General features: G+C 33.8%; 1 protein-coding gene across 1 annotated transcript; it reads right to left on the bottom strand.

Annotated features, from left to right (window-relative positions):
* Positions 1–203: 203 nt before the first annotated feature.
* LOC132745941 (histone acetyltransferase type B catalytic subunit-like) lies at positions 204–20,577 on the bottom strand. Its single transcript, XM_060734959.1, has 11 exons — positions 20,464–20,577; positions 17,041–17,118; positions 16,715–16,787; positions 14,029–14,152; positions 13,254–13,395; positions 12,301–12,454; positions 11,807–11,911; positions 11,371–11,477; positions 5,692–5,843; positions 4,770–4,886; positions 204–2,947 (listed from the first exon to the last, which is right to left on the bottom strand). Exons 1-11 carry the CDS (start codon positions 20,468–20,470, stop codon positions 2,780–2,782), a joined length of 1,227 nt encoding a protein of 408 aa, XP_060590942.1. The 5' UTR covers positions 20,471–20,577; the 3' UTR covers positions 204–2,779.
* Between the last annotated feature and the right edge of the window lie 1,763 nt (positions 20,578–22,340).

Here is a 22,340-nt window from a genome sequence, read left to right as displayed (position 1 = left end):
GTTCTTGCACTGGATCACGGCAGTAAGCGTCACTGAATTTACCAGAGCACAGTTCAGTCACAGCTATACTGTTGGCAGACTGACTATATACCCAAAACTAAAAATGAACACTTCCAAAAATGGCAACTGCAAAAGTCCATTAAAGAAATTCAGCTAATCAAGGGGTCACCAAATTAAGGGTTAAATTATAAGGAAAAACAGACTAGTTTTTAAGAAAACATTTATTCCACATAAACAATTACCTGACAAGATTGGAAAGAGAATGTAGGAACACATAGTTGGTATTAACAATGAAGATACATGTCAAATAGCACTTCTGGTATTAGTATTAATAGCACAACAATTTACAATATAAAGTCTACTGTAACATATTCTTTGAACCAATATCAATTAACATACAAAATGGTCAACTAATTTAAGAATGCAGCCTCATTTGGGTAAATTACTTGGGAAATAGATCTGGGTCCATATTCAATATACATCTTAAGATTTTTCTAAGAAATATCCTCAAATTTAAGGTATCCTAATTTCTAAGGATAAGAAAGTGCCCATTAGGGCCCGTAATCCTTAAGATGTATATTGAATACTGACCCTGGCTGAAGCCAATCAGCAAATTGACTCCAAAATTATTAAAAATGGCTCAAGAAAATCATGATTGGCTCAATTTTATGAAAAGTATGTCTTGGAATCGCCGGTCTAAAATATGGCATCTAAGATTTTATGGTTACTGTAAAATCTCATTGCCGACTTATTCTAAACATGTCACAAATGATCACTTCACAAAGACACCTTGTTCATATCCTTATTGTTCATAACCTGATTGTTCATATTCAAATGGTAATTTTTTTATAAAGTATGATTTCATGTATACCAGTTGGTCATCATCTTTTGGTTAGACTGCTACACTACATACAACACGAATATCGACTCATATATAAACAATGATAAAACATAGTACAATATAAACACCATTCTGACAATATAGAAGAGGTAATAGTGATTGTATTTTTGCATGGGCCGGTGATGTAAATATATTTTTGCCATTACCAATATGTGGTCAAATCTTTCAAGCATTTAAATTACTTATTATTATAGTATGGCAAAATGCCAGCAAAAGACAAGAATTAAATAATAATAAAAAAACCCCCTTAAATCAAAAGATTTAGTCCTTCAAATGAGATTGGCTAAAGTTGCAAAAATGGTTTTCAGTCCATTGATGTGCAAAAAAAAATTAAAAAAAATAATAAAAGATTAAGAAAAAAAAAATTAAAGAAAAAAAAAATCCACACAATAAATACAGTTTACTCACAATAATATTTCCAGCAAATTAAAAAAGCTCTGGAAATTTGACTGCCACATGTATTATGGACATCAATAGTAATCTCGATTTTTGTTCAGTTTCTATAACACAGTTAAATAACTGTTTATATAAGCCAAGATGATTAACAATGAAATATAATGTAAACATAGAAAAGTATACAAGAGAAACTTGTATACAAGTGTCCCATGGTTGCTCAATGCTTAACAAACAGTGATCACATAACTTTATTTTCTTCATTACAAAATACAATAAAAGTTGCCTTTTTAAAATTGGAAATCTTGTATAAATGTTAATTTCCATTAAACATTTGACCAGAGATTGGCAATGCAGTGTCGTTTTCAGAACTATAATTCTTATGGTTTTATGAGTTTGTACAACAGATTTTACTTTAGCAAAAATTATTACATATCATATACCAATAATTATTAGTTATTACATACTGTATACCACATGCATAACAACAGTACATGTTATGCATTTTCTAAGTATAAATATTTAAATGTATTCACACATTTTAAGTTTAAAGAAATCGGATCTTGATAAGCTTAAACATTTCAAGAGACTATATAATTGTAATTGAATTCTAATTATTATATTAATCCCTGAAGATTTCACCATAAACAAAATGCCAAAATGTACATGCATACATCTTAATTCTCAAATGAAGAGAAGAAAATTCATGGGCAACTGATATATGTGCAGCCTAGCATTTGAAAGAACTTTCTCATCTCATTTCTCTATATTAATACAATCATTACTTCCAAATTGGCTGCCGAAATTCTTTGTATCTATTCATGTTGTCCATTGAATCTTTTGTATGACTGTCCTCCAGTATTGCCTTACAGGAATTCTGCAGGACAAATTCCTCAATATACTCTTACACAGAGTACCTTAAACTTACCTAAGTCATTTCTAAAGAAACCTTTTCATGTTCAAGCTGCATGTCTCCGAATGAGTAAAAATATTTCAAGAAAAAAAAAAAAAAAAAAAAAAAAACTTGAAAAAATGTAATAAGTTTTTAAGAAAAGTAAAAAGTATGCAAGTAATAATTTACATGTTATGTTCGATTTATGACTGATTTTGCAGTATTTACCTTCTATGTTCACTTCACAATAATTTACTTTTAAATACATACTACATCAAATTTTCACGAAAATTAGGATAAATCTGGAGAAATGCTGCTGCTTTCAAGAATAATTGTTATTTTCCAGGCCTTCAGTAGAATTATTTATTTCTTAAAACATTAAATAAATGTAGGGGTATATTTACAATTCATTAATATGATCTCCAAGTTTTCATTTTTATGGTATTGTACATATTTACATACTCCTTATTCAGAAGCCTTTTTAGGATAGCGATAAAGTTAGCACTGACACTTTTTTCGAGTACCTGAACAGCACAATACATTTTCAAATCTTCAGGAGCCTTTCTACCGATACCGATAATTTATACACAGTTTCAAGCCATATTCAACCTTTCTATGACATGTCTATACACTTCTATCTGTTCCTCAAAAGCCTTTTCCAGATACTGATGCCGCTGTTCCATAGACATACAACTCAATGTAGCTGACAATTCATCCGGTTTTAAAGCTTTCTTTAGCTTTTCAAAGTCTCTTCCATTTTTCTGAAAATAAGCAATATAAAGTGTTGCTGGGTTTTTTTTTTTCATTAATTTTATGAGTGAATCTCTTTCAATATATCTCAGTAATATAATCAAACTGAGTAACACAACACAATTATAATCAATTCAAAATTGTTTACTTTTGCTTGAATTTCTTTTTGTGGCATCTGTTTGAATTTGTTTGGATTTCAAGTCAAACCAAAATTGCGAGGTTATGACATTTTAGTTTTCTTGGTGCAAAAATATTATGCATATGCACAAAAAAAAGGAGCATAAACAAGAGGGCCATGATGGCCCTGAGGTCGCTCACCTGTATATAGCGCCCCCCCCAACCCCGGGCCAATTTTTACCCAAGGGTTTATATTTGTTTATTTGAACAGACTTGGTAGACACCCATAAGAAGATGTTTCATGCTAAACATCTAAGTTCTAGCTCATTGGGTTTTTTAAAAGAAGATTTTTAAAGTTTTTACTATACACATATAGTAAAAAACAATGACACCCCTGGGGCAGGGCCAGTTTTGACCCCCGGGCTTTTATTTGAACAAACTTTGTAGATATTTACTTAAAGATGTTTCATGCTTAATATCTAAACTCTAGCTATTTGGGTTTTTTCAAAGAAGATTTTTAAGTTTTTGCTATACACTTATAAGGAAAATCAATGACCCCCCCCCGGGCGGGGCCAGTTTTGACCCCAGGGCTTTTATTTGAACATACTTGGTAGACACCCATTAGAACATGTTTCATGCTAAATATCTTAGCTCTAGCTCTTTGAGTTCTTTAAAAGAAGATTTTTTAAGTTTTTACTATATGCATATAGGGAAAATCAATGACCCCCTGGGGCGGGGCCAATTTTGACCCCAGGGCTTTTATTTGAACAAACTTGGTAGACACTCATTAGAAGATGTTTCATGCTAAATATCTTAGCTCTAGCTCTTTGGGTTCTTTAAAAGAAGATTTTTTAAGTTTTTACTATATGCATATAGGGAAAATCTATGACCCCCTGGGGCGGGGTCAATTTTGACCCCAGGGCTTTTATTTGAACAAACTTGGTAGACATTCACTAGAAGACGTTTCATGCCAAATATCTAAGCTCTAGCTCTTATGGTTCTTTAAAAGAAGATTTTTTAAGTTTTTACTATATGCATATAGGGAAAATCAATGACCCCCTGGGGCGGGGCCAATTTTGACCCCAGGGCTTTTATTTGAACAAACTTGGTAGACATTCACTAGAAGATGTTTCATGCCAAATATCTAAGCTCTAGCTCTTACGGTTCTTTAAAAGAAGATTTTTTAAGTTTTTACTATATGCATATAGGGAAAATCAATGACCCCCTGGGGCGGGGCCAATTTTGACCCCAGGGCTTTTATTTGAACAAACTTGGTAGACACTCACTAGAAGATGTTTCATGCCAAATATCTAAGCTCTAGCTCTTAGGGTTGTTTAAAAGAAGATATTTAAAGATTTTTCTTTCGGTTGCCATGGCAACCAGAGTTCTGCATGGAATTAAATTCTTTGAACAATTTTTAAAGGTGACCACCAAAGGAACATTCCTGTGAAGTTTGGATGAAATTGGCTCAGTGGTTTATGAGGAGATGTCATTTAAAGCAAAAGTTTACGGACGGACGCCGGACGGACGGACGCCGGACGAAAAGCGATCACAAAAGCTCACCCTGTCACTTTGTGACAGGTGAGCTAAAAATGGTGCATAAACACTCTATTAGATCAATATCGGCTAAAGTCTAAAGCCAATTACCTATATCAAATTAAAAGAGCTATGTAAGAAAATCTTTTTGATAACATTATAACTAAGAAAAAAATTTACTTGAAAAGGGATGTTTAATCTTCTCTTGATGTCCAGCCTATATTGTCGGAACTTTTCTTTGTCTGCCTCACTAGTAGCCTTCAATCTTAATATTTCATATATTCTTCTTGCTTGTTTCTGTAAATAAATCAAACTGTATCTTAATATGTAATTGACAATACCTCTTATTATTTTGACATACAAATGGAAATATAAGCTGTTTTGTTTTGTTGTGTTGTTTGGTGTTACAAAAAACCCACACTATAGGTCATATGGTGCCGAAACAGGAAAACATGATTTTTGGCTAACTGCAGGTGTTATAAACTTTGAAGCAACACCAGGGGTCAAACCATAAATATCCAACCAAGGTATAGCTACAGCAAAATGTTCATCTAATTTGATCATGGCATTAAAAGTCTACAGTGATTTTATCCCCTGTATTTTACAGCCGAATAAAGGTTGTTTCCCCTAGTCCAAATAGGTATATTTCCCCCTAAAAATGCTAATATTTTACTCTAAATGCCATCAGAACCATGACTTAAGAGCATCTAACATATATCAATTAGATAACAGAAAGCTGGCCTTATAGATAGCCTCTGTTATGTACAATGCATGTTAAATTAATATAAATTGAAAATTTTATCAAATGTTTGGGTAAATTCCATTCAAAGTTGTTAGAATTTGATTTTCCCCTTTTCTTTCTGATTTATCAAGCTATATTTTAAAGGTAGCATTTATTGTGCAGTAATGCAATCAGAGAAAAATTTTCTTTTCCATACAAAAAACAAACTCACTGTAATCGTACCAATTGTCAAATAGCAATGAAGCGAAAGACAGTTCATCTGTAATGGCCATTTAGTTTTTGGAAAATCATACCAAAAATAAAAAGGTTTTGTGAAATAAAATGATAAACATTTCAGGGCTTTATGGGCCTTTAACTTACGCTGTTGAGTTTAAGTTTAAGCCTGGCTTCATGAGACATATCATCATCAAATCCTTCATGTAACTTGGCTGGCTGAAAACTTTTCAAATTCATACAGTTCCGTGCATCAACAAAGTCACGTAAACGCTGAAAGTTCTCCGATGGATCTTCAACTGTAAGAAAGTCAATAAGAATTCATGTATGTATGTTACCAAGGGGACCCTAAGGGCCCTTGATCGCTCACTTGAGAAATAGGTCAAAAGATCAAAGCTACAGTTACCTTATTTTATCAGTATAGTATTTAGGGGAAGTGACAATAAATTAAAAGGAACAAGCAATTATCATAGTATTGCAAGCAATCCATAAGTCCCCTACCGGTTAGAACCCCACAACATTCTGAAGGGCCATTGGCCATTCACTAATGTTTCAATTTTTCTCTATTTTAAGTAAATTTGTTGGAAAAGTTCTTTAAAAGTGATCACAGGAAACAGTTTTTATGAACAGACAGACAGATGGACTGAAGGACACTCGTAAAGTTAATATTTGAAACATCCCTGTTACCAAAATATAACATTTTGAAAGCAAATTTCTTAAAGAGGAGATAACTCTTGAATTAAAGATGCAATTTCATAAAAATTTTCAGCTCTTTTTGACTCATCACAAATATTGTTATATTTGCCATGTTTTGTTGCCAAGGCAACTGATATTTTTTCAAAATAGGAAGAACAGATAAGACATGCATAATCTCAAGACTGCTATTTACCCATATGTCAAGTTTCATAAAAATATTTCCAGTACTTTTTGAGTTATCACTGGATTCAGTTTATGTGTAAAATTTGCCATATTTTCAGCCTATTTGTTGCCATAGCAACCAGAATTTTCAACATAAGAAGAAAAGAAAAAGACATGCATAATCTCAAGACTGCCATCTACCCATATGTCAAGTTTCATAAAAATATTTCCAGTACTTTTGGCGTTATCACTGGATCCAGTATATGTGTAAAATTTGCCATATTTTCAGCCTATTTGTTGCCATAGCAACCAGAATTTTCAACATAAGAAGAAAAGAAAAAGACGTGCATAATCTCCATACTGCCATCTATCCATATACCAAGTTTCATAAAAATATTTTCAGTACTTTTCAAGTTATCGCGGGATCCAGTTTTGTGGACGGACTGACAGACAGACAGAAAATTTTCAGCTCTTTTTGACTCATCATAAATATTGTTATATTTGCCATGTTTTAAGCCTATTTGATGCCAAGGCAACTGATATTTTTTCAAAATAGGAAGAACAGATAAGACATGCATAATCTCAAGACTGCTATTTACCCATATGTCAAATTTCATAAAAATATTTCCAGTACATTTTGAGTTATCACTGGATTCAGTTTATGTGTAAAATTTGCCATATTTTCAGTCTATGTGTTGCCATAGCAACCAGAATTTTCAACATAGGAAGAAAAGAAAAAGACATGCATAATCTCAAGACTGCCATCTACATATATGTCAAGTTTCATAAAAATATTTCCAGTAATTTTTGCGTTATCACTGGATCCAGTTTATGTGTAAAATTTGCCATATTTTCAGCCTATTTGTTGCCATAGCAACCAGAATTTTCAACATAGGAAGAAAAGAAAAAGACATGCATAATCTAAAGACTGCCATCTACCCATATGTCAAGTTTCATAAAAATATTTCCAGTACTTTTTGCGTTATCACTGGATCCAGTTTATGTGTAAAATTTGCCATATTTTCAGCCTATTTGTTGCCATAACAACCAGAATTTTCAACATAAGAAGAAAAGAAAAAGACGTGCATAATCTCCATACTGCCATCTATCCATATATCAAGTTTCATAAAAATATTTTCAGTACTTTTCAAGTTATCGCGGGATCCAGTTTTGTGGACGGACGGACTGACAGACAGACAGACGGACGGAGGGTAAACCTAAAGTCCCCTCCGGTTAACCAGTAGGGGACTAACAAGAGCCCGGTTCACAACCGGGTGATGCTCCCCGAATAGGTTTTGGACACAGGAAAGTACACCTCTTGTAGTTTCAGAGTTATGTCCCTGGAAAAAGTTCAAAGTGCAATAATTCCAAAATTAGGCAAGGCAGAGTTACTGTTCTTTGCACTGCACTTATAATCAATGTGATCTATCAACATACAAAGTTTCTTGATGATATCTCTTATGATTTCCGAGTTATGTCCCGGACAACTTCAAAAAGTAAAAATAAACAAAGGGCAATTACTCCAAAATTAGGCAAGGCAGAGTTATGATTCTTAGGCATTGCACATCTACCCACTGAGATATACAGTTGACTCTCGGTAACTCGAAATCCAAGGGACTGGGCATTTTACTTCGAGAGAAACGGAATTCGAGTAACGTGGAACTGCCGCCATTACGCTGACATTCGTACATGTATATACATGTGCCTGATTAAATGTGCAAAGAAGTAGGTTTGTTATTGTTGTTAGCGACAATGCTGCAATATTTAACCGTTGAAATGACGGTAAATCACTTACAACTACGAATTATAAATAAACAAAAATATATCATTCAAAATTTAATACATGTATATTAATAGTGAAACATAAACACACAATTATATTTGATTTAATTGATCATCGGACGAAAACGAAAGTAGCAACTATCGTGAACCGGAAGTACAAATTAATGTATGCAAAATGACGGAACATTAATTATACAAATGTCATTTACGTTGATAACACACATCAATACCTAGGCTGTTATTTGACTAACACCCGTCAGACTGGCACGAGTCAACTTTCTTAAAGAAATGTAATCAAATTTTAATTTAGTTATCTAACTGTTAAAACCAATTAAGTGCTGAAACGGATTAAAGCCATTTATACGACGTGTTAATAATACATGATGGCCGGCAATTAAAAATTTCTATGAAACGTGTTAATCACGAGTGACAACATCTCACCTTGATGTCTCCGACCTTTGATCAGTCGGCTGATTTCACACTTTGACTAATTGAGATGAAAATATGTTGGACTTTAATTGACGGGACCAAATTTTCTTTTCGACTAAACAGGAGTCTCGGTAAGTCAAAATTTGACCTAAGCGGAGTTAAAATACAAAGATAAAGAAGGAAATTTGACGGGACTTTAGAAATTCTTCGACTAACGCGGAATTTTGAGTTAAGAGAGTTTGACTTATTGAGAGTCAACTGTATCTACCTACAAAGTTTCATGTTTGATATTTCTTATAGTTTTACAGCTATGTCCTGGACAAGATTTTTCTAAAAGGGGAGATAATTAAACAAGAGGGCTATGATGGCCCTGAGGTCGCTCACCTGTATATAGGCCCCCCCCCCCAACCCCCACCCCCCCCCCACGTTGCAGGGCCAATTTAACCCAAGGGCTTTTATTTGCACAAACTTGGTAGACACCCATAAGAAGATGTTTCATGCTAAACATCTAAGCTCTAGCTCATTGGGCTTTTTAAAAGAAGATTTTTAAAGTTTTTACTATACACATATAGTTAAAAACAATGACACCCCTGGGGCCGGGCCAGTTTTGACCCCAGGGCTTTTATTTGAACAAACTTTGTAGACACTTACTAGAAGATGTTTCATGTTTAATATCTAAACTCTAGCTTTTTGGTTTTTTCAAAGAAGATTTAAAGTTTTTGCTAAACACATATAAAGAAAATCAATGACCCCCAGGGCGGGGCCAATTTTGATCCCAGGTCTTTTATTTGAACAAACTTTGTAGACACTCACTAAAAGATGTTTCATGCTTAATATCTTAACTCTAGCTATTTGGGTTTTTTCAAAGAAGATTTTTTAAGTTTTTGCTATACACATATAAGGAAAATCATTGACCCCCGGGGCAGTGCCAATTTTGACCCCAGGGCTTTTATTTGAACAAACTTGGTACACACCTATTAGAACATGTTTGATGCTCAATATCTTAGCCATAGCTCTTTGAGTTCTTTAAAAGAAGATTTTTTAAGTTTTTACTATATGCATATAGGGAAAATCAATGACCCCCCGGGGCGGGGCCAATTTTGACCCCAGGGCTTTTATTTGAACAAACTTGGTAGACACCCATTAGAACATGTTTCATGCTAAATATCTTAGCTCTAGCTCTTTGGGTTCTTTAAAAGAAGATTTTTTAAGTTTTTACTATATGCATATAGGGAAAATCAATGACCCCCGGGGCGGGGCCAATTTTGACCCCAGGGCTTTTATTTGAACAAACTTGGTAGACACTCACTAGAAGATGTTTCATGCCAAATATCTAAGCTCTAGCTCTTTGAGTTCTTTAAAAGAAGATTTTTTAAGTTTTTACTATATACATATAGGGAAAATCAATGACCCCCTGGGGCGGGGCCAATTTTGACCCCAGGGCTTTTATTTGAACAAACTTGGTAGACACCCATTAGAACATGTTTCATGCTAAAAATCTTAGCTCAAGCTCTTTGGGTTCTTTAAAAGAAGATTTTTTAAGTTTTTACTATATGCATATAGGGAAAATCAATGACCCCCCCGGGGCGGGGCCAATTTTGACCCCAGGGCTTTTATTTGAACAAACTTGGTAGACACTCACGTGAAGATGTTTCATGCCAAATATCTTAGCTCTAGCTCTTTGAGTTCTTTTAAAGAAGATTTTTTAAGTTTTTACTATATGCATATAGGGAAAATCAATGACCCCCCGGGGCGGGGCCAATTTTGACCCCAGGGCTTTTATTTGAACAAACTTGGTAGACACCCATTAGAACATGTTTCATGCTAAATATCTTAGCTCTAGCTCTTACGGTTCTTTAAAAGAAGATTTTTTAAGTTTTTACTATATGCATATAGAGAAAATCAATGACCCCCTGGGGCGGGGCCAATTTTGACCCCCAGGGCTTTTATTTGAACAAACTTGGTAGACACTCACTAGAAGATGTTTCATGCCAAATATCTAAGCTCTAGCTCTTTGAGTTCTTTTAAAGAAGATATTTAAAGTTTTTTCTTTCGGTTGCCATGGCAACCAGAGTTCTGCATGGAATTAAATTCTTTGAACAATTTTTAAAGGTGACCACCAAAGGAACATTCCTGTGAAGTTTGGATGAAATTGGCTTAGTGGTTTATGAGGAGATGTCATTTAAAGTAAAAGTTTACGGACGGACGCCGGACGAAAAGCGATCACAAAAGCTCACCCTGTCACTTTGTGACAGGTGAGCTAAAAATGAGGCTTAACAAAGTTATGGTTCTTTTGCACTGCACCTCTCCTCAATAAGATCTATCTACCTACAATGTTTCATCTTGATATCTCTTATAGTATTAGAGTTATGTTCAAGACAAAGTTCAAAGTGTTTAAATTAACAAAGGGCAATAACTCCAAAATTAGGACAAATAGTGTTATTGTTTTTATGCACTGCACATCTACCCATTGAGATCTATTCACCTACAAAGTTTCATGTTGATATCTCTTATAGTTTTAGAGTTATGCCCCGGACAAGATTTTTCTATAAGGGGAGATTATTCAAAAACCGGGCAAAATAGAGTCCCTCAATGCCCTCTACCACTGTATGAAGTTTCAACAAATTATCTCCAAGGGTTTTCAAGTTATACTCCGGACAAGACAACGGACGGACAGACGGACAAGGCACTGACTATATGCTCCCCTGAAATTTTTTGGGGAGCATAAAAATCGTATGAAGGTATTTGTTTCTGTACCTGTGATGTCTAGAATATCTGAGTCGCCATAGCAACCATTATAGAATGTCTGTAATAACTGTGCTCCATGGCCTTGTTTTTGAAATGGAGGTAACACCAGAACCTGGCTGAAATAACAACAAAAAAAACAGAAATAAAATCACATCAAATAATTGTTCAGTTAATTCTTAAAATTTCCTTAATCTGCAGAAAACATAAAACTTTTAAATTGTAAATTAAATTGTATTAAATTGTACAGTTTCAAAATTGGATACAAGTCCTTTTCACTTACGAAGATGATATTTAATTTCTTGTTTACACTAAATTCATTCTCACAAAAGTTATGTAATATACAATTTCAATATAAAACAAAATTGTTTACAGTAAAGACACTTGCACCACTTTAATGCAGAATTACAGTGTATAGTGAAGAGAATGAAAAACTTTCTCCACCTACCTGATTCTTGGCCGGGTTCTACAAGGGTAGGCGTAGTATTTGTAAACTGTCATATAACCAGCTATAGCGTACATAGGGTTACCATCTTTCTTGTATTTTTCAAACCTATTAAATCAAATAATAGTCACATCATGTAATACATGTATATACACAAGAGTGATCAGTGATCACATGTGTCACCTCATGATAGCCAATAGCATGCTGCAGCTACTTTGTAGCTTAAGACACAAAAATCATTAACAAGCCAAACCGTGTTTTTTCGAAGGACCGTTATAGATGTGCATAGGATTTGGAACAAGTGTGACCTATTTAAACATTAAAATTGGGTTTCATTAGAAAATCTATATTATATACAACCATAGTACAGCATACGGTAACAATAATGATATACAGCGGTATCATTTAGTAAAATACTGTTAAATTTATTTTTCTTTGCAGTTTCAAGGCATAGTTATTGTAAAAAGTACAATAAAGCACAGAGTAAAATGTCTTACAGTAAATAAAAGGTCCATCTTTCATCATCAACATCTATGAAGGAGGCAGCATCAATGTAGAACAGTATAAATGTCTGAAGTCTCTCGTGATACTCTCGGAACCCGGGACATTCGATGTCCGTCTTGTATATCTCAAACTGTCTATCTTCTCCATCTACAAACAAAACAATGTTACCTCTTTATTACTGTAACTATTAACATCTTTATTATCGTAACTATTAACCTCTTTATAAATGAAACTATTAACCTCTCTATTAAGGTAACTATTAATCTCTTTATTAAGGTATCTATTAACCTCTCTATTAACATACTATATATATTAACCTCTTTATTACGGTAACTATTTACCTCTTTTATAACGTTACTATAAATCTCTTTATTAGTATAATTTTTTAACAAAATTGTATGAGAAATAAACATTGCATCTATTTTGTACATTTACTTCCTTATTTTTATTAAGATTTTTATTTTTTGTTGTTTTTATACATGCATCTTGCTATTTTTAAGGATCTACAATAATTTTTAAGGAAACCTCTGATACAACAAAGCAAATTGCGAAGTTTTTTTTGCTGGAACAGCAACAATGGCAGTTTAAAACTGAAGTTGGAGATACAGACTGAAGCTTCTACTGACAGAAATAATTGACAATCTAATACAGTACAGTGGTGCTTTAACAGCAAGGGATTGCAGGAATGTTGCAGTATTTATAATAGTGTTTGCAAAAAATTTATCCCAGTGGGGGTGGGGGTTGGGGGGGGGGGGCATGCATGTTCTGTGAAATAATTATTATTCATGGAGCACAAATTTTATATATTTCATAAAACCACATCAGTTTGAAAATTGCAAAAGCTTGCCAATGATTGGCTAAAGACCATTAGGTGACAACCTATTAGTGATCATCAGAGTAGCGTTATTTTGGACCTGATTTTAATCAGATTGATTTTTATTATTACCTTTGTTCACTGTATAGGAATGCAGCAGTTCACCATAAGGTTTGAAGTTTACATCTTTAGCCAAAGCCGCACTGAAGTCATCAATGTTTGTGTAATACCCTGGTGGTAATTCCTTAGACAGAGACCCGACTACATCATCTGGCTGAGATAAATGAAATAGAATTATGATGTAATATACTTCAAAATTTATTTTATTTAAAAAGGGAAAGATGATACTGAAAGATGCCAACATAGTCATAGTAATTGATAAATCTGTGAGCCAAGACAACTATCTCTCATTCAAGTTGGAAACTTTTATGCTACAGTAGCACAGTCAGGTCATGTTTTTAAGATTTCTACCCCTAATACAAGGACTCGTCTTTCAGTCTTGACAAAACCGTTCATCATTTTTTAGAGAATATTCTAAAATTTGCAATGACTGAAAAATGAACAGTGCAGTCCATGATCAGATGGCATAGATGTGTTGGCTTATCTTGGTCCGCACTTGTTGCATGGGAAGGTTCATTGCCATATAATAGCATAATGCTAAAGATAAAATATGTTTAAACAAACTACATTTAAAATGTTTAGAAACGACGTTTGGGTAGTGATATACAGCTCTGCTTTATCCTGCAGTAAAGAAAAGTTAGTGGTGCTGTTCAGTTCATGATGCAGAAAAAAAAGTCCCAAAAAATCTACCAACTTAAAATACCGTCATGATGCAGAAAAAACACACAAAAATTCCAAATATAATTTTTTTTAATTAAATATTAATTATACAAAACTTGTGAGTTACCTTTAGTCCATCAAATTTCTCAGGAGAGACTTTATCTGTGTATTTAATGTTGAGGTATGTAGTCAGCTTTGACGCACTGTAGTACAGTTGTATAGCAAGGTCTTTGAACCCAAATATGTTTTCTCTGAAATGAAGATAAAACATCAATCACAGTTGACCGATGATTTTAAAATCAATGCATGTCTGCTGAAATGAGCCACAAGTATGGCAGTTAGTATAACTGTAGTGTTTTTTCCCTTATATAACTGATACCGGAAAATGACACCATTCCCAATAGAAACAAGGGTGCCATAGTCACAAAATACGCCCGTTTACGAAAGCTTTAGATGGAGATGGGGGCATTATGGATAAGTGTTATCTAGCAAGCAAGTTTTTATTCTTGGCACTGTGTTGTTAAATGAACCTTAAAACAAATCAGTAGGGAAGATATGCACAGGAAGTGTGACCTTGACCTTGGTCGCAGGGACCTGAATTTTATGCACGGCACTTAGCCTCACAATGATGAACATTTGTGCCAAATTATATTGAAATCCCTCTATGCATGTAGAAGTTTTGCTCCAGACAAGCGTTTTTCTATGAGCTCTAACTGTGACCTTCACCTTTGACCTAGAGACTTGGTTCATGTGCAGGGCACTACGTCTCATGGTGGTGAACAATTCTATAAAGTAACATTAAAATTCCTCCACGCATGTAGAAAATATGCTCCGGACAACATCTGGATATTTAATCATCTCCAGTGACCTTAACCTTGCAAATATTAACCTAAATTAAATGTGTCACACCTGTAGTCATGATAGTTACCATTTGTGCTACAATCCATCAATAAATGATGACTAAATGGTCCCTATACACATCTTCAAATTTTTATCTGAACTTTGACCTCTATGTGTAACCTTGACTTTGGTCGCAGGGATCTGAATTTTGCGTGCGACACTCAGCCTCACAATGGTGAACATTTGTGCCAAGTTATATTGAAATCCCCCATGAATGTAGAAGTTTTGCTCCGGACAAGCGTTTTTCAATGAGCTCTAAGTGTGACCTTGACCTTTGACCTGGAGACCTGGATCATGCATTGAGCAATACATATCATGGTGGTGAACATTTCCATAAAGTATTATAAAAATTCTTCTATACATGTAGGAGATATGCTCCGGACAAAATCTGGATATTTCACCATCTTTAGTGACCTTGACCTTGCATATATTGACTTAAAGTACATGTGTCACAGCCGTAATCATGATAATGACCATTTGTGTTACAATCCCTCAATAAATGATGATTAAATCGTCCCTATACACATCTTCATATTTTTATCTAAACTTTGACCTCTATGTGTGACCTTGACCTTGGCTGCAGGGACCTGAATTTTGTGCGCGACACTCCGCCTCACAATGGTGAACATTTGTGCCAAGTTATATTGAAATCCCTCTATGCATGCGGAAGTTTTGCTCCGGACAAGCGTTTTTTCAATGAGCTCTAAGTGTGACCTTGACCTTTGACCTAGAGACCTAGTTCATGTGTGTGACATGGCTTCTCATAATGGTGAACATTTCTATGAAATTTCATTAAAATCCCTCCATGCGTGGAGATATGCTCCGGACAAAATCTGGATATTTCATCATCTTTAGTGACCTTGACCTTGTATATATTGACCTAAATTATATGTATCACAGCCATAGTCTTGATAATGACCATTTGTGTTACAATCCCTCAATAAATGATGACTAAATGGTCCATATACACATCTTCATATTTTTATCTGAACTTTGACCTCTATGTGTGACCTTGACCTTGGCCGCAAGGACCTGAATCTTGCGCGCGACACTCCGCCTCACAATGGTGAACATTTGTGCCAAGTAATATTGAAATCCCTCTATACATGTGGAAGTTTTGCTCCGGACAAGCATTTTTCAATGAGCTCTAATTGTGACCTTGACCTTTGACCTAGAGACCTGGTTCATGTGCGCAACACTGCTCCTCATAGTGGTGAACATTTCTATGAAGTTTCATTTAAATCCCTCCATACATGTAGGATATGCTCCGGACAAAATTGGACGCCGCCCGCCAGGGGCGTTCCCATAATACGTCCCGTTTTTCAAACGGGCGTATAAAAAGACAGCAAATTTCCCAATTCATGACTGATAAATTCCCAAAATAACACTGAAAATTTCCTCAAAAATCTGCAAATTTAAAGGTTAACAAAAACAGTAAAGATCTGTAATGAAATAAAATTGTTTAAACAGTAATCAAAGTTTCTATACCAGAAATAATACATTCCTTTTAGTTGAGACAGTTACATGATAAATCAAGAAATCAGCTGAGGAAAAATTGTATTTTAAAATATACACACAATATAGTATAACTAGGCTTTTTTTTCACAAGAGGGGTGAGGGGCCATTCCCTTACATTTGGGGAAAAAATGTTGCAGTACATTGCATTTTTTGGGGTAGAAAAACTCTATATAAATAAAATTTTAGGAAAAAAATGCATGATATTATCTGTGTGAATATGAAATTTTAATTTATACTTTTACTAATAAATTCAGATCATATGACTGTGATTGCCACCACTGTTTACATTTTTACATATAACAGTAAACCCTTTGTCTGTTAATCTGCGAGACCGACACACAGTAAATCTATTAAGAATTTATAGTTGTCAAACACTGATAATTGAAAAAACTCACTGTTCACCAAATATTTGGTGTGTCATTTCTGGTTGGAAACCTTCATTGTTTTCCAAGTCGGACTCATCTCTCACTAAAAATATATTTACAGATAATGGATATTAATTATTATCACGTCTTAATTTTAAAAAAAATTCAATCAAGAAGTCAAAACAAAATAAATTGATAAAATCTAACTGAAAGTGTCTTTATTACAATAATTCAATATCTCAAAAAAAGTTAACATACTCTGATAAATTAACTTTGTTTCATTACAATAATTTAATATAAAAAAAAAAACGACAACAAATCACTCATGAAACATGGTATTATTAAATTAAAATTACCCAATTTGAATGTTATCACTTCATTTGCATCACATTTGTAATCATCCAATCTGTTGTGCACGAGAGTCATTCCACATCCTACAAAGATATATATATTATTATAATATATATACAATTAAATTTATATCATTCATCATTTTAATAGGATGCAATTTTAATGGAAACCCTGGTTTTCTGATTAATAAAGATTATAGAAATCCTGGTTTTCTGATATTAAATGGCCAAGTCAAATATAGCTTAACATGGGTGCAAGTTAAAAATTTTGAAAAACCTGAACTATTTGTTTGGGGGCCAGGGGGCCGCAAGGGCCCCCGGTGGGTCCAGGGCAACCTTTAACAGAACGAAAACAAAGCATAATTTTCTGAGACAAAATTTTTTTTTTTTATCCAGACCATGAAAAAAAATTTAAGTAGGGGCAAATTTTGTGAGTCGGTCGCGTTACTGCAAACATACATTTTTTTTTAAGGATGGCCTAACATACATACTGTAGTATAGTATTTTCACTTAAATATTGCTCAAATAATTATTTTTTTCTTTTCTCTCTCTTTTTCTTAATTATATAAACAAAAACATTTCAACACAAAAAGAAATGTGCATTCATATATTGGTTCCACTATTTAATATTGTGGTTCCAACAGTAAAGAGTGATAAAACAAACCAATATATAAATAAATTGAAAATTGAGTTGATTTGTACCGAGTTTACGTTTTAATTAGGGCTGAGCTGACCCTGATTCCATACAAACAATAAATTGTTTTCAAAAAAGATAATTAAAACAAGCCTGGTTATGTTTCACAGTAAGTTTGTTTTTCATATGGTTTGGATCGTCTGCGTGCATTTAATTCTTTTTTTCCCGCTGGATCCATACTTGATGGATTTTCTACATACAGTGCAGAAAGCTACGCCGGGAACGTCTGGCTTTTCCAGCCAGTTTCCGTAGTTATCCCCGTTTCGATCACATACAAACAACCATTCCCATCTCCATTTATTTTTTGAGGTCTTCTCGATATCTTTTGTATTAAATCCTTCGTGTAGAAACTTCATTTTGACTAACAAATTGTACAATTACTTTCTGTTTACATATTACTCTGTAGCCGAATCGGTAACGAAGCCGCTTTTTCATTGGATGATTATAATTAGCGCGCCAATCTAAATCGTTGTAATAAATTCACGGATAAAATTGCATGCCGGGATTAATAATACATGTTTTCGTAAACATCTCGTATATCTTCGGAAACTATCGGCAGTTTCCGCGAAAGTTTACTATTGACGCTTCGAGAACAACCGTGAGCATCCGTATGTTATATAGCGTTCTCGATTATGAATTTCTAATCGGTGGTACTTCTCAGTTTGAAAGAGTAGACCCGCACCATACCCCTCCAAATATCTCAACGGATTTACGTGATTTGCAAAAATGATCCCTCCGGCACTTGAAAAACCGGAACTTCCGGCACATGCCGGAAAACTTGCACCCATGGCTTAAAGAGTAAGGACCAAAGACTTGAGAAGATAGAAAATATTGAATATATCCACAGGTGGCCCATGATTTGTTACCCTTATCATTTTCAACAATTCGATACACTGTATTTTCTAATATTAATCCAAATGTTCATGGTGAAGAAATTCATATTTTGGGCAATATTGCAGGATTTCCAAAATTTAACTCGTCTGCTCATATTTACAAGTAGACATCGATGCAGGACGAGTACAAAATCGTGTATGCTCCTCTGACAGGACAAGTGGAAATTTGCCAATGTAATAGTAAGCTAGAATTCTTAGAATCAGTTTGTTTACATTTGACGATGAAGACCAGACACAAAGCTTGTGCCCTATGTTATGTATAATTTGCACACTTTACAAAGCTCTGAAGGCATACATGCCATAACGTCCCGGATGCCCGGCATTGCCCCGAAAATCGGATGTCTGTCCCAGAGATGTCCCGGGCATCGATTTGATCCCGGAAAAAAAAATATATTTTGCAAAATTTTCATAAATCAAATCTCGCACATTTCACCTCTCGATCGTAAAATATATTCTGACCTGGTACACATAATACACAGGAACATTGATATTCAGCCCCCCAATTATCGACTATCGATTCCCCTCGGCAATAGCTTTCTTCATGCATTGGCAATTAACGTTCTCTGTTGAATTCGGCAGCGTTTAATGGTCGGGCTAATTAATGGTTTAAGGCCCTTAACAATTATCGTTAATCCCCCGATAATCATTAATTTTTAGATCAATCGCTTACTTGCAGAAAGTCTAATTATTACAAACAATGTAAATATATCCATCAAATAAATTATTAAAGGTGTCAAATACATTAACTTGCTGTGTTTGTTTTGATGACTGGAAGAATTGCGTTACGTGACATGTAGTAATTATCACGACTTTAAGATTTAACGGGTGAACAACATGGCTGCGCCCATTCACCGGGTTTATAACTTACAACTAACTTGCTTTTAGGGAATAATAAATGAAATACTATAAAATGATAAAGATGTCGACCTAAAAGACTACTTCTTAAACTAGTAAGTTAACAGACTTAGTTAACTGTTTATCATTTGAATTCAGGAGAAAGTCGTCCTAATTTAATAACGTTATACGATTGACACCCCCCTCCCCCCTTTTCCACAACTGCCACCATATCCATTATTGCCGCGATGAAAAGTGTCCCGGAAAGCTGTCCAAAATTTATGGCATATATGTCTGAAGGCATTGTTAATTCGAATGTGTCTGACAATGTCCTATAAAGTCCACGATTCAAACATAACCAAAAACATAAGCTATGTTTCCGGCTTGGGTTTATTAAATTTATGTAAAGAAATTGATTATGATAATTTTAGCGGTCTTTTGAATCAGCGAGGTACTATTGCATCGGCAAAGTTTATCTTGAAAATCGAGTTAAAGATGTAGGACAAGTAGAAATTTGAAGCCACTCGAGTGGGTCTGAAAAGAATAATCGATCCCTGTATGGCAGATATAAAATATATCAAACTTAATTTGATGTTTAAAAATTCTTTTTTGTTTTATAAACGAATATCTGTCAAGATTTTGTCATAATTTTCATGATTCAGCAGAAATGGTGTTGACTGGAACAGGGACAAATTTAGGGCACCTGTTGGAATTCTATCCTCGTGAAAATGTTTGACTATATGAGCCCTAGAAATGCTTTTAAAAGTAACAGTGTTGTTCTCCACATTACAATCGATTTTGCTGCACGTTTTTCAAAGAACATCTGTTCAAAATCTGTGTTTACCTGAAATATCAAGTGCTTATCCGGCAACTGATACAGTTTAGACAGAAGAAAAAACGAACCCTTGAAATTTAATGACATCTTATAAACGATTATATTACTACTATAAAGTGTTCATAAAAATACTGCCTAACTAAGAATAAAATAAGCTATGAGAGAAAACAAACCTGCCATCTTTGATTTCCCGCGAATACGTAATTTTTGTACGATATTAATTATCTGCCCTTGGCAAGTGTTTAGGTATTATACGAAATTAGCCAATTTCGCGAACTGGTGTCAGTTTTAGGTCATACGGTATTAAATTTAGTGAGGTTTTTTTCCTCACACTTTTCTCTCAAAATTGAACATATAAAGTACAATTCTGAATTATAATCCTCGTTTTAATTAACAAATGAGTAAATATTCATCATCATGGAATTACCATGCATCTAAATTATAAATGAAATATTTAGAATATTGTCGATTACTAAATTGAAATTATGTATTGAATACTTTGGAGGATGTATAAACATTTATACAAAGCTTTCTTTAATTAGATTACATTCAATTATTACATTTTTTATATATTATTTGCTTGTTTCTTCATTTTTATGTAGAACATAATTTGGTTTGCAAGAGTTATCTTTATTAATTATTTTAGGTTTTGCATGTTTGACTCATTAAAATTTATTGTCTTAATGTGCTTTTAATAAAAAAAAAAGCCTGGAAAAGTTTGCAGGTTTCAGTAGTTTTAAATGTCACATTGCTGATTTTACTTTTTTATTGTTCAAAAATTGTCATTTATTTTAACTTCTTTATAATTCATTTATTATTATGTAAGTTAGTGTGATAATTTGACAGTAAATGGATCCCATTGGAAATCAGCTTTTAGCTAAATGGGTAACATAGAACATACTTATTAATTAATCTTATAACTATTTTTGTTGAATTCATGTGTGTGTTTTATATATATGCAAGTTGATATATGTGATAACATTGTATGTGTTTATGTCTATTCCCTGAATAAGTCGATACGGTTGTTCTTACCTGCCACTTAAGCCCTTCCGTTCATTTATATATTTTTTCATTGTCATTTCTTTATTTTGCGAGTTAATTTCCTCCAAGATTGTTTTGTTATATCGTCAAGATTCACTGGTCCAGGGTCTCTCTATTTGAACTGGCCAAATTGTTTGTATGTAATATCAACTTCGTGATTGAAACTTTTATATCTATTGTCCATGTCTAACTGCAAGATTTTATAATAAGCTATTTTGTGTTTGTTTTTTGTTGTTGTTTTATTTTTGTCAATTCCTAATGTTTCTTCATCAAAGCTGTGATAAATTTGCGCTTCACATTGCCAGAGACTTACTAAGCTGCAAATATTTAGTTCTGTTACACTGCCATTCAAATTATGTTATTCTTGATAGAATGTCAAACTATTTTATTCAATCTTATTAATCATTCACACTTTTTGTTTTCTGCTTTAGAGATAAATAAAATACAATATTACATACAGTTTAAACAAACTATTATGAGTTGTAAAGGTAACAAAATGTAAACAAAGTAGTATTTTGACTTCCATATAAAAGTCTGTAATAAAAGTCTCGGATATAAAATCAGTATAATTACACATATATCTACATCTACACCATACTGCTGACCAATCAATTCTGATTATGACTAGCAGGCGCGTTGTCAATGAACTGTTCATATTAAAAAAGAAATTATTTATATAAACATTTTAAAAGTTACAAGAATAAAAGTTCTACAAGACTATTAATTTAAAAGACATAGCGTGCAATTTAGAATTATAGAATGGGTCAAGCCTCTCAGTAAAGATGTTTAAACTGGGGCTAGACTGAACAGTTAGAGGAAGGCTATTCCAAAGACGTATGCTCCTAGGAAAGAAAGAATTTTGATGGTATTGTGTCCTCGAGTAGGGTATCAGGTAGTTCAGATTTTCTGTTTGAGTAAGGTGTTGGTGGTCAACAAAACCAATGTTGTTTTTGGATTTTATACAAGAAAGTTACAGCACTGATGTTTCGACGCTGTTCAAGGGTTTGCC

This window comes from Ruditapes philippinarum, unplaced genomic scaffold (assembly GCF_026571515.1).
Source record: "Ruditapes philippinarum isolate M1 unplaced genomic scaffold, ASM2657151v2 ctg878_1_1_1_1, whole genome shotgun sequence".
NCBI classification, from domain to species: Eukaryota; Metazoa; Mollusca; class Bivalvia; order Venerida; family Veneridae; genus Ruditapes; species Ruditapes philippinarum.
The sequence above is the reverse complement of the archived record's forward strand: the minus strand, read 5'-3'. Positions and strand labels throughout refer to the sequence as shown.